The sequence below is a fragment of the Passer montanus genome, unplaced genomic scaffold (assembly GCF_014805655.1).
Source record: "Passer montanus isolate IOZ18808 unplaced genomic scaffold, ASM1480565v1 scaffold4, whole genome shotgun sequence".
Lineage (NCBI taxonomy): Eukaryota > Metazoa > Chordata > Aves > Passeriformes > Passeridae > Passer > Passer montanus.
In genome coordinates, this window is record NW_024368818.1 from 15,214,037 (window position 1) to 15,228,131 (window position 14,095).

General features: G+C 41.0%; 1 protein-coding gene across 29 annotated transcripts in view; it reads right to left on the minus strand.

Annotated features, from left to right (window-relative positions):
- Window positions 1-2,573: 2,573 nt before the first annotated feature.
- Window positions 2,574-14,095, minus strand: part of DLG2 (discs large MAGUK scaffold protein 2) — a 982,417-nt gene continuing 970,895 nt past the window's right edge. For all 29 annotated transcript variants that reach the window (XM_039718578.1, XM_039718592.1, XM_039718586.1 and 26 more), the window contains 4 exons: window positions 13,773-13,945; window positions 12,962-13,071; window positions 8,551-8,642; window positions 2,574-7,856 (listed from right to left, as the gene is read on the minus strand). In XM_039718578.1, the coding sequence (XP_039574512.1) occupies window positions 7,750-7,856; window positions 8,551-8,642; window positions 12,962-13,071; window positions 13,773-13,945 (482 nt within the window). In that variant the 3' untranslated portion in view covers window positions 2,574-7,749. The remainder of the gene's footprint in view (window positions 7,857-8,550; window positions 8,643-12,961; window positions 13,072-13,772; window positions 13,946-14,095) is intronic.

Below are 14,095 nucleotides of genomic sequence, written 5' to 3' on the forward strand. Positions count from 1 at the left end.
TTGGAGTCCAGCATGAGTTTTGCTCAGAACAGTCTTCTGGAGCAGGTAAGTCAGGAAGAGGTCAAACAGGGTTTGGTGGTGCCCCTGATGAATTTCTGCTTCAGACTGGGACTTCATATGAGCTGTTAGGGATGGATTTTACTCCAGATTCCTAGCATTTTATACTTCTCTTACATATTTAAAGCCCATCCCAGAGTTTTGCAACTTAAAGACATTTTCAAACTGCCATTTATAGCTGATGCCCTACTGCATTCCTTTATTCTACTGCAAGGCAAAGTCTTTGGCAGTGTCAGTGAGTCCCTGTTGGAAGGGAAGCCAGAAGAGGCTGCAGTGAAAGCTCTTTGTCCATACATTCCAGAGGAAGCCCTCAGGCTATTTGCTTGCCCTGAGACACTAGTTAATCAGTTGGTATGGTTTAGGGCTGTGTATTGGCCTTCTACTGATGCTGTAACAACCCTGTCACTGTTCTAATATGTTAGACCTAATTAATTTTCCCTGGTTGCCACCACCTGGTTCTGCTTAGTTCAAGCTCTAATGAGTAGTTGACAGTAGTTAATGAGCTTCTGCAGCAAGCAATTCAATTTTTTCACTGACTAAAATGACTTTTTCTTCTGGTCACCACACTCCCCCTCCCTGGGATATTTGGCACCATCAGCTCTCCACTGGATCAGGCAGGATCCATCTCCACCAGTAAGAGCCTGCAGCAGTGGGTGCTGTCCAGAACTGCCCTCCACTGAGCAGGGGAGCTGTGCTTTTGTCCACAGCTTTCCACACTGGTCTGCAGACCAGTTCAGCTCTTTCACTGGTGACATGCCCACCAGCCAACCCAAGCAGTCCATGCTCTGCAGCCGTGGTATCACCTTCCTTGCAGGGATGGGCTTTGTAATGGTGCTTTTGGTGAGTCCTGCTCTGGCAGGGCTACTACAGTAGGTCTTCCTCAGTTGTCCAATAGAATTATGTAATGATGTGGAATGGAAGGGTCTTTAAGATCATCCAGTTCTAATCCCACTGCCACAGGCGTGGACTCCTTCCACTAGATCAGGTTGTTCAGAGCTGCATCCAATGTGGCCTTGAATACTTTCAGGGATGGAATTTTTGGTAATGAAGATTTCAGTATGGATTGCTCATGGGGAAGAGGATTTGCTCTGTGCCCAGATATTTAGGAACTGTATCACCATTTTCCTGCTTTCCCACAGGTGCTTTAGGTGTCATTGCCTTGCATCGTGCCAGCCATAAAGTGCTCTGATTATAGTGAAATGAACAACTTGCTTATGCTAGATAAACACCTAAATTCTTCTGAAAATCATGGTGAAGTGCCTTCCTTAAGATGGATTTGGCACTTGGAGGTATCTGTACAGCAGAAGTACTCGTCACCTACCTTGTAGCTTTGGTCCCAAATAATTTTCCAAACTGGAGATAGTGTCTTTCAAACCACAGGTTGTGAATGGACAACTGGGTCCAGATACTTGGCTGTCTTTGTGAAGGAACCATTCAAAAGCAGTGGAACAAATGAGAAAATGTGACCATTAGGGACATACTCTATGCCTGGCCAAGGCAAAAGGCTGGCAAAGTTTGCCTCCACTGCCTGAACTGATCATCACAGCATGTCTAGCTTCCTACAGTTTTAAGTACTTTCTGTCTCCCATTCACTTTATAAAGATTGTTTTCTAAGTTTCTCTTGTTTCTGCGGAATATAGTCTGGGGAATTGGCTCAGACTGACCTAGAGAGAAGATGAAGAAAAAAGTACTTTAATAAGAGATCCTGCTCAATGTCAATTGTTTGGATTTTCTCCCTCTTTTGAATCTACTGGAGAAATCTAAAGCATCACAATGAATGTTTAGATGATTAACCATCCTTGTGATTGTACACGTAAAGCCCTGTGGACAGAGTTTTTCCCGGCAGTCTCAGCTGTGGCTCCCAGAGCCATATGGAGGCTCTGTGGTCCTCTGCAGACTGCAGATAGTACTGTCTGTGTAAAAAGCAGTGTCCCCATACTGTTACTGCCTCTGCTGGGGACTGACAATGTTCACATGGCCTCCCTGGAGCCCACAAACCATCTGCAAAGATATTCCTGGAATGGCTGGACCCCAAGGTTCTTGAGCTGTTGGGATCCCACAGCACAAGTGAGTTTATGCTCTACTAAGCTGCTTAGAAGCAGATATAATGTAATTATTACAGTCCTTTTCCCCATGGCTGTGCAGCAATGTCATAAACATAGAATGATTTTTTAATTATTAAAAATATTCTGGTAATTATTCATCAAGATGCTGATGATACTGAATTCACAGAAGAACTGTGGTAAGGAGAAAGTAGCTGTACTTCACCAGAATGAATCTTCTTGGTGGCAAATTCTACATCAATGTTAACTAAAAAAGAAATAAAAAGGGCAAGAAGGAAAAAGGTTTCTTATTCTTAGTCATTTTTGAAACCATCCTCCTAATTCCAGGCAGGTGTCAGTCTCATGTGATATATGTGATAATATCTCAAGACAAAATAAAAGCATATTTCTCTTTTACTATTCTGCTCCAAGGAAAAAAAGACAAATTATGCCTTGTGAAGAAGCAATTTGCTATAAAGTGTAAAAATGCTTTAATATTAATATTTTATAATAAAATTCATGACATATTTATAAACACTCTATCAAGCATTTACAACTGAACCACAGCTGAGAGCTTGGACTGGAATAAATAAGCAAGGACACAGCTAAGTATGAAATATACAGCTTAATTTTTATAATTGTGTGTGCTTTATTCTTTACACAAATGGAATGGATGCGCAGAATATTTACACATAACAGGAGTGTAAGCTGGACAGGGTGTTTTGTAAACTCCAGTTCAGATTCTGAGTACCCCACATTACAGCTGGACTGAGAAACATCCTGCTAAAGAGACGCACGCTGGACATTGTTGTGGAGGGAGCAGCTTGGTGCATACAGGCTGCTGCACTCAGAAATTCAAACTGGCCAATTCAAATTTAGGAGCACAAACCCAGAAATTAAAAGGCTGTCGCACTAAGAGCCAACAGTGTTGCCATTTCCCCCCTCTTTTTTAAAATCCTTTCCCTGCCCCCCCACACCAAAGTTCTTGCCTAGGATTCTGGCTCCCATGCCCAGAAATGCTGTTTTATATCAGGGCAAGTTGCCTGTGCTGTAGGGCCAGAAGGTGTAAGCTGCTAATGTGGAATGAGAGATGATGGATTGCCTCTTCTGCCTTTCACCTTAAAGGCAGAGTCTCAACAAGGGCCAATGAAGTGGTAGTTCCTATAGCTCTTGGTGAGATGTCAGTGCAGCTGAAGCCTTCTGTGAATCCATTTGGCCCTTGGGGTCTTTTTGTTAGCAATTTCACAGCACTGGTCTCAAAAGGATCTTGGTTCATGACTTGGCCCTCTGGGTGTTACAGTAAAATAAGCAGTAAATAATGATGGAAAGTGCTGAGCCACTGTTTGATCAGGTGGCCTTGGTGTTTTAGAGGTGCAAAAAAATCAGTGTGATGAGGAGGATGGATGTTTAACTTCAGGTGGTATAAATGGGATGGACTCCATTGAAATCAGAGGAGATTTCCACCAGCTGAGGATCTAGGCTAGCTTTATGCTGGATAGATTTTAGATGTTATCCATTGTTAGCTTTGATGCTGATTGTGTCCTAGAATGGAAACTTCCTTTTTTTAGCATAATAACTTCATCCTTATTTCAGAACCAATTGACAAAATGTCTGATTTTTCATGGTAAAGAAAAAAGTTTATTCCACCAAGGAATGGGCTTGCGCACTTGAATGCAGTTGCACAGTGAACCACATGCATAACATAACAGGCAAAATGTTCAAGAGGGAAAATATTGAGATTAAAAGCTGTGAAGGATAAAAGACCACTTTCTGTGAACACGGCAGATATTATGGCTTTAAATCTGCATCTGAAAAAGGAGGTTGATACTTTTTCCTCAACATGGTTTTTCCTACAAAAATCCTCATGTGTTTTCACTCACTGAATCCTCTGGTCAGGGAAACAATTTGAAAAACAAAAACTAAAATACAAGAAATCCAAAACAAAAATACAATTTGGCTGCTGATGAGCGAGTAACAGTGAAGGTGTAATGCCAACAATTTCTCCATAGAAAAGAAATCTAAATAGGTAGGTGGGTGCTGAATACCTAGGACACTGTTGCTGGCTTGTAGTGGTTATTAGCTCAGGTACCACACTGCTCTCCAGGATGAGGATTTGTAATTTCAGTGCAATGGAGAGATTTCTTATCCTTGACTTTCAAGTGGTTCTTAGGACCCTATCCACACCAGAGCATCAAACCATGCTAGCTACAAACACAATTACATCACAGAATATTGATCTAGAAACAGCCTTTACTACCAAAGAAATTACAAAGCGCTAGCATGGACAGGGTACCTCTGTGGGAAGGGGGATTAAGCAAGAAAGAGGCTCTTCCACTGGTTGATGGTCAGACTGTAAGACCAGTGAAGAAGTGCCATTCCACTGAGCCCTGTTAGCAAGCTCTCAATGAGTCAGTGCATGGAAGATTATTTTTTTGTTTGTGGCAAGGAAAAATAATTAAGATGTAATATTGCACATCTGCACAAAGCTAGCGAGATGTCGTTGTGATCATTCATGGGTGGACAAAAAGCTGTGATAATTTTGATTCTGCTTAGACCCTATGGTGCTACACACTGTGCCAGAACATGAGCTATAGCACCAGGGGTGTGGTCTGGCACTTTTCCTAAAGGGTCCAGCATTTGCATTGGTCTCATGGTTAGATACTCCCAAGTCTTTTACATGGAAAGAAAAGGAATCTGATTATGCTAAGCTGTGTTAGCACCAATATGGAGTCAGGCGCCAATTGCTGTGGGTTGTGAGTTTGGACTCCTTTTTCATGTAATTTTTCATGAGTCTTATGCTTTTCTTCCTCCTCCCACTACCACCCAGTATGATCTGAACAGCTGCAATGCAAAAGTGGACTGCAGCTCTTAGAGTGCTGCAACATGGAACGCAAAACATCAACACACAAAACAAATGGGAGTACAAGTCCTAAGGGAAATAAGACCTCTCACTGATTCTCTTGATGATTTGTTTTTAAATATATGTTTTATTTAAAAAAAAAAAGAAGAAGTGCAATGTCAACTCTAAAATGGAAGCACAAACAACAGACAGGGAAAAATAAATAATGTTACTACAGTAACCAAGGACTGATGGAAAAATTGATTGTACTCAGCCGTAGTGTTACTGTTCACTGTAAAGCACAGCACATGACAAAGCAAAACAGTTACTAGTAGGATAGTACCATAAAAGGCTGCATGCTGAACTAAGAAACAAAGAAGCAGATGTGATCGATTGCTTAAAAACAGAGCTGAAAATTAGAATGAAGTTCCTGCTTTAGGATACTTGGTTTTTCAGGTCTGGTGGGCTATTTCCCAACCTGGGGCAATAGTATTTTGCTAGCATGGAAAAATCCATGGCTTCCAAAGATCTGGGGTCACTCTGTGGACTTCTGCAGAATTATCCAAAATCAAAGCATTCATTAATTAATATTTAAAAAAAAATTTATAGCCCTTCTGATTACAAAGCTCTTCTGGAGACTTAACTGAAACCCTTGTTTATAAAGCTGCGCTGACCAGGCAGGAAAAATAGTTAAAGAAGTGTGAACTTCTCAGAGTTACCATAGTTGGGCAGTAAGCATGAGAGGCCAGCTCAAGAGCCAGTAAAATGCCCGTGTTTTTAACCCTGTCACTGCTGGTGGCTTTTGCAAACATCCAGCTTGCCGCGCTGTCCGCGGAGGGTGGCTGGGCAGCCCTGTCAGCTGGACAGGGTGTACAAGTGTAAGCTTCAACAGTGCCAGAGGAGTCTATTTAGCATTTGCCCTTAAGACATCCAGAAGCATTAGGGGCTGCTGTAGCCACCAGCTATAAGCATTGCACTCCTGCAGTGCAGCAGAGGCAGGAGTGTGGGTTTTATAGAGAACATGGTCCAGCAGCAGCAAAGGCAATTCAGTTTTACTGTCATGGCATCTGTTGCAGTTGTCCCCTTGTAAGTCAGTGAGGAATGGCATCACTATACCAAAGAAGGGCAATGTGAAATGAGAAAAAAAATACCTCCTTCTCCCCTTCTGTAAACCCCAGACTGCAATTCCACAGACTTTCCCCAAATCCCTCACAAATGTCTATTGCCTCAATTTTGCTTTTAAGACCCTTGTTGACTGTGAAATGAATGAAGATACAAGTTAGTTGGTGATGTGCCTGCTAAGAGAGGGAAGATCAAATGCTTTTGTTATTTCCCTGAGGGAAACAGGAAGAGCCATAAAACATTTGGGGATTTAGGGTGCCTCCTTCCTAAGAGAGAAATTATTAGCTGCATTTAAGCACTGGCATTTTGCTTCTGAATAGTTATCCCTCTCAAAGATGCATTATCCTTTTGTGTTCAGAAAATTCCTACAGGACAGTGAGTTCAAGAGATCTTTCCACAGGAGTTCATCATGATTAAATAGAGGCAAGGGAGAGGATTAAATTGAAAGAAAAAAAAAAGATGACAACTACCATTTAAGGAATTTTCTTGCTTGTCATTAATAATAGAGAATCTGTTACGGAAGAGGTATAATGCAACTTGATGGTCCTCTTTACATTTGACAGTCGCACAAGGGTGTAAATATTTAATCTTTCAATTAATTAATCTTTACAAAATATCTTCACAAAAACATTTTACCTATAGAAATTAGTTTCTATACATCAATATATTTTTATTTTTATAAATTATTCCATCTTTAAGTGCCTTCTATCAATATAAATGATAAAATAGACAATCAAAAATTTTAAAGCTTTTCCCAGTTGTATCCCTCCTTGTTAACATAGGTGCTGTGAATCCTCATACATGTGTCTGTCTGCATGGGAATGTGCTTGTGTGCACATGTGTGTGGTGTGAAATGCTTCCATCCTCTCCCACCCCTAAACACCATTAAAATAAATCATATTGTTGGTAGTTCCTGATGCAATAGTGCTTCCAAAGGGGGAAAAAAAAAAGCTTGACTTGGTTTCAGAAATCAAAAGATGTGCATAGTTACCAAAGTCGAGGTGTACCAACTACAAATGTGCAATGACAAGCTTGGAACAGGACCCACCTCCCAGTCAGGTCACAGAGTGTCCCAACAGTGACCTCAGTAGGAAATGGACCAAATACTCTGAGCTTGATTTTGCAAGGTGCGTGTGGCCCTGATCTAGCAAAAATGCTTAAGCCTGTGCCTAGCTCTGAGCACGTGAGTCCTACTGGAACTGTGGGACTGAAGGGCATAGGGAAGGGTCACAAGTGACTCCAAGTCAACAGGCTACTCATGTGTGGGAATTGGGGTCAAGTGCTGAGCGCCTTGCAGGATCAAGCCCTCTGTGAGGTTCAGGAGCTGGGAACTTCTCTAAAGCAATCAACACACTGAGCTCAGCCATTGAAATTGATCAAAATGTCCGCGTGGGCACAGGAGGTGGCTTAGCTCCCTTTGACAGAGGGTCTCCATGTCAAAAGTTTATACCTACAACTTGTGCTCTGAGCACACAACAGATTTGCTTTATATGGTAGAAGTCTTTTTGTTCTTACCCTTTGACCCATCAGTGTCCTTCATGGCTTCAAACACTTTGTGTTGTACATTCATCAAAATTCACATTGACTGCAAAGAACATAAATGCAACAAAAACAGGAAAGCCTCCAAATAGTATATTATAGTTTTCTTCTAAATATTCTCCCGTCGTAATCAGAGGTGCAGTGGCTAATTTATAATTTTTCCTTTGAGGGAATCCAGATGAAAGGCCCAGATTGTTCTTCAATTACAAGTTTGCATTGATTATATATATCTTCTAAGCTATCTCCTTGGACAATAGCTGCAGTAGAGAAAACATATCAATATTTCTTTTAATTGATAGATACAGCATCCAGTGTCAGCAGATCTCCAGCACACTCATAGATACTCATGAAATGCGAAGGAATACTGGCATACTGAGATGTTTACGGAAAAGTCATACCCCTGCAGATGACAGCTAAGTTCAAATCAATGGCACCTGCCTGTGGCAGAGACCCGTCCCACTGCTTATACTGAGAAGACTGAGGCAGGTTAGTTCAGAGAACTGGCACTTCTGTCCTGAGGAGGGCAGCACAAGAGATTCCCACTGCTGGAGGTCAAGCTTTACACTTCATTCAATTTAGAACCTACTTCAGCAGTGGGCAGCAGCAGATTTGCAACCTTTCTGATCTGATCATAATGAGTTCAACTCTTGGCTGCTGAGGTTAACAAGATCAGGCCCAAGCTGACAGAAGGTAAAGTAACTGTAACACAAAGCACAGAGGTTTGTCCCTTAATTTCCCTCCACATAGATACTCCTTCAGGACATCAAGCTTTTGAGTCAAATGCCTCAACTGCTCTTGAATTTCAAGGAAACAATACTCTCAAGCCAGAAGTCCTTGCTCTGGGCACACTCTACTAATGGGTACTCTGGCTCAAAGACAGGGTTGATCCAGTAGTTTTGCAATGAAAGACTATATCTTGGGGGAAAAAAAAAGGTATTAATAAAAACATACCTGTGAAATATTCTCCAAATTCTTGTTCTAATTTAATTGCTCGATCATAGGTTTTCTTTGCTTGCTCCTCTGTAAGACGTTTATTCATTTCCCTAGAAACATGGAGAAAGTAATTAAAAAGTTTAGATTCTTGCTAGAATGGTTTTCAAAAGGCATGCTCAACTGAATCACAGATGGATTGAGATTAGTAAAAGAATGAAATGGTAAAATTCTTCCAACAGTTCGTGGACAGCTTCAGTATTTTCAATTTAATTTCATTCTTATGTAGTACAAAACTACTTCTTCAGACTGTTTCCCATTTAACTTTTCTCCACCATGTTTTTATCTTGGGTTCACGACTCTATATTCTCAAACAAAATACTAGGCCTGAGTCTAGCAGCTGCTAAATGAGATAGGCTTGAGACATCAGGAGCCCATAGACAGGTCTGGAATCCAGGATGTTCCATAGTCTAAGCACTCAGCACTCCTGCCTGAAGCTCCTTCAGGAATCTGTATCTCCCAGACTCAGCTGGTGGTCTCAGATGGATAAGGCTGTACTGACTGCTTATTGGCCGCTAATAAATATAAAAACAAAGACAGCCGGTAACATTGTGGTTTTTTCAGTGTTTTGTTATTTGATGGAGCATTTCTGTTTCAACAGAAACATTATTTAATAACTTTAAGAAATGAGTTGTCTTGCCCATGCATGCTCAGGTATTAATACCACTGCATACTTGCAATGAATCAAGATCATGCTCATTCACTGCCTTATACTCATATGCCTGTAAATGTCCAAATTATTAATAATAAATATAGTTTGCTTTTCTAGCATTTTTTCCAAGTGTAGATTCTTTTTTTTCTTAAAACATGACAAAAATTTTCTGAGGCAGCTAGGAGAGCATAAATGTGATTTTCTGCCTTGCACTGAATCATATGATTGTGCGGTAATGGACTGTATACAGTATGCCATGGGTGATACATGTAGGAAATAATGGACTTGATAGTGCAAAAAAAAAAAAAAGAAAAGAGCTCTATGAAGTGCACAACAGTATGAACTTGCTACAGCTAACACCTACTTGACTTCTGAAAAACATCCTGGAAGATGTCCAGGATACAAAAAGGAGTTTCCAGAAATGGCTTAAAGCTGCCTACCTATATAAGTAACTGTATAGCTGGGAACAATGCTTAGAAAAATCCTTTTGCAAGTACTAATGCCATGGAGAAAGCAGGTTTATAAAATTAAGGCTAAGTAAGATTGATTTTAAAATTTATGTCAGCTATTTGTAGATTATATAAAAAGGTTTAATATAATCCGTGTGTTGTTCTGCTGAATTTGTAATAATACTAATTCTATTTATTGGAAAGATTGCTGTCTAATCAAGTTCAGGTGGACTCCACATCAGGTACACCTGCTTTAGGTGACTGAAATAAAACTCTGTCTTGTAGTGGGACATACCACTGCAAATGCTCAGGGAAACTTTTTCATTTTATGGGCACTTAACCAATATTGTAATGCTAACAACATCCTCTTCCTTTCAGATCTCTTTCTGGTAAATTTTTGAGAAGTCTTTCTCAAGATCTTTGAACAGCAGAAAAGATGATACAAATATGAACAAGTGTTTAAAATAAGAAGTACTTTGAAACAGGTAGAAATTTGCATTACACTTTAGGTTGTAGATTTGCCTGGGGTGTAAAACTGTGCTAGTTGTATTCCGGACTCTGCCCATTCTGTGCCCTTAGAAGAGAGGATGGAGAAGGGGCAGGACCATGATGTCCATTTTTCATGATGAAATTAAAGTGCTGCCATACTGCAGTCCCTCCTATTTCTTATTTCTTAGCTGGGGACCTGTACAGATACTGAATTAAAAATATAATGCATATTTTCTAGGGTTTTCCTCCTCTCCCAGTGAAGAGCTCACCCAGGTGGGTTCTTTCTTACTTCCATTTGTCAACCCCATGATCTCACCACTGTCCTCATTCCTCTAGAGAGAGAGGCTGATTGGAGGGTGTGAACAAGCATGACTCTGGGAGTAAACCAGGGGGAGTCATGTAGGAGTGGGAAGAGAGGAATGGAGAGAGGAATGGAGGGAGGGAGGGAGGGAGGGAGGGAGAGGGAGCAGTTTGTTTACAACAATGGCCATGTGTTTTTCAAGTGCAGGTGCAAACTTGATTTATAGTCCCTTCACTCTTCTCACCTCCACTTCAAATGGCTGCAAATGAGCATATACATAAATGAGACACTGCAAATTTATGTGCTGATTTTGATGAAAGATAAATATTTTGTCTTTGTTTCTCTGCATCTTGTGATTAGAAATTTTTTGTCTTTTGTGTTTTGACTTTGCTATTGAAGTAGCTTTCAACTAATTTATATGAACAGGAGTAATAGGTATGACAGATAAGCCTATATTTTTTTTGTGTTGCAGTACTTACATACTTAAAAAAGACTGAATCACAGAATCATTAAGTTGAAAAAGACCTCCAAGATCACCAAGTCCAGCCTTTGACTGATCACTACCTTGTTAACGAGATCACAGCACTGAGTGCCAAGCCCAGGCATTTCTTGAACAGCCCACTTGTTTTATTGCCCTAAGTGAACTATTAGCATTGTTTTGGTTCAACATCAGAATGATTGTCATAATATTTTGCATCTTTATAACATCATTCAGTCTAGTCAAGGATTTGCTGTTCTGACATCAAATCAAAAAAGCCTTTATGTTATTGCCACTTTTCTGGTTCTGCCTGATGTATTTTTCAGACTAAGGGCCACTTTTATTTACTTTGGGTTTTTTTTTTTAATCATTCCAGAGGCAATGCCAGCATTAAACAAATGATGGAAATGTTTTATTAACGGGAAAACTGTATGTTAAGATCTCTGTTAAAACAATCAGTGCAGAAGATAGGCTATCAGACTACCCTTCCCCTTCCATACAGCAACAAAATCAGAATACTGTTCAATTGTAGGCTGGTAGAAAAATCAGAAATCAGGATGGTGCTGTGCAAGTACCAGATATTGTGCATCATTCCTTGTAATGTGGCTGGACATACAACAAGCTCATTGCCAAAGGCAGGGCCAAGAAGAATGCATATTCCAGGGATGGGTCGTGTTGGAATTCTCCAGCTCTGTGACCAGTGGCTGCAGGTACACTGTTACCATCACCAGACACGCATCTCTCACAGGAGGGGGAGTGCCAACATTTTAGCTTTCAGACCTATGGCACAACCTGGCATTTGCAGAGCAGTGAGGGAGGGAAATCAAAGAATCGCAGAATCACGGAATCACTGGATTGGAAGAGACCTACAAGGTCATCGAGTCCAACCCATGCCCTAACACCTCAACTAAACCATGGCACCGAGTAGTGAAAGACTCAATACCCTCATCCATATCATCAATAAAGATATTAACAGAACTGGCACAGTGTTCAAAACTTCACCCCTATCACAGCAAATTAAGTTGATAGCTCTTGCGTAACAGTAAGTGTACATGGAAAACAAATTGATAACCATGTATTTTATCCTGAGTTTTAACTCAGGATGAATATAAATTCCATACTTCTTCCTCAGCCTTCTCTCTGTGACACTAGATAATTGCTGCTCCCCCTCTGCCAGCAGGGTAGAACCCAGAATCAGGTCAGCACTTCAGTTGAGGCCCCAGTAAAACAAAATAGAAGTCTATTGTGTCCTATACAACACTGACATGAATACAGCCCACAATGGCAAGTTCCTTTTTTTGCAACCACATTACCCATCCATTCCTGTGATCCACCCCAACTGCCAGATGCTTTTCTTCAGTGCTATAGTTAAATTATTCCCTGCTTGTACTCATGCCTTTCATTGTCTCTCCTTTGTCTCTGATGAATTTCATCTTACTGATCTTACACTGAGTTTTGATCTTATCCCCCAAAATGTGTGCCACCTCAGACAGCCTTGGCAGCACAGAGCTGGCGCCTTCTCTTTCATTCTTCTAAGTGTTATGTTTGCCCTTCTCCAGTCCCATGGCTCCTGGCCTATCCTCTTACAGACCTGCAGGTAAATGAAGGGCTGGTGGAGAGGAACACACCTCAAGTCTGACACAGTTTAACCCCTGGTTCATGCCCTTGGCCAGGCTCTAAACCCCAAGAGCACCTGAGGAAGGACAAGCCAAGCTGTGTGGTGAACTCATTGCACAGGTTGGAGCAAGTACACCAGCTGCTGACAGGGAGTCCTTTGTGCCCAGCACATAATCCCACATGTGCCAGTCTGAGAGATTCAAAGCTATGGCTTATTCCTTGAGATACCAGGATACAGTGGATGACAGGTTTTGAAGGCACTCTTCCTACTTCATCTCATTATTAATAATTTCAGAGCACAAGCCAAATGTAGACTGAAGACCTGTGTGGTGCCACTTGAGGCTGTACCTGAAAAGAATAAAATGCTTGAAGAAGTTTATACTCACATCAGAGGCTCCCATGATTTGGGCTTAATGAAGATAGCAATGGGATAGAGTTGTGCAACCTGTAGTCGTTTGATAGCATTTCCTGACACATCAAGTATACAGTGCTTGCCCTGTTGGAAACAGATGAGCATGTGTTTATTTTTGCAGACTTTGCTGCAGATCAGCCAAAAGAAAGGAAGCAAATCTGCAATGCAGTGCTCTGGAATGGGGCCATTACTGGCACACCAGGGAAGGGGTAGCCCAGGGTTTGCGCTCCACTACACTGCGTTCTTTCCTTTGCTTTGGTGCCAGTATAAATATGCACTGGTGATATGGGAACAAACTTGGGATTTATTTTTTACTGGGAGGAAATTTGCAGGGGCAGGAGGATTTTCTTGCAATGAGGAAAATCAGTTCATAAAAGCAATAGGATGTCCATGTTCTAAGTCATTAATTCAGTTCTTGCTTACGTCAAAGACTCCCTGTGTCACCTGAGGCAAATAATTTAATCTTTCTGTGGTTCATTCTTTTGCCTCTGTGAAAGTGATTTAGTTTATCTACTCTTACAGAGGGAAGAGTAGAGGCTGTTTTGAGGAGTACTTGAGGCACTGTTAGAACCCTGAATCCATGGCACTACACCCAAGTACAGAGAGTGCCAAGGATGATGTCATTCAAAGTCAGAGACTCCACTTGTGGAGTCATTATAAGCCTATAAATATTAGGATGGTGTTTTGCAGCTATTTTATATTTTTGGCAAAGATTCATGTCTGAGACACAATGTAGAAACAAAGCAGATCAAGTTGCACCAGCAATAAAACTACTGTCAACCTACCCTTTCTGCCACAAATCTCACAGACTGGACACTAGTTCCATACAAATTATCATTGTACTGCCCAGCTTCTATAAATTTGTGCTCTTGGATATCTTTTTCCATTTGTTCTCTTGAAATGACAAAATGATAATCTCTCCCATCCACTTCATAGTCACGCTTTGGCCGTGTGGTATCTGCATGAAACAAAAGACAGAAGATGAAGAAGCCTGCAAAAACATTTAGTGCAAAAAATGCCACCATGATTTGCTCTGTGGGCAGTGCTGGGTCTGCTCTAAGTGAGGGCACTTCACATGTGAGAGCAGATCTCTGGCTACTTCATATTG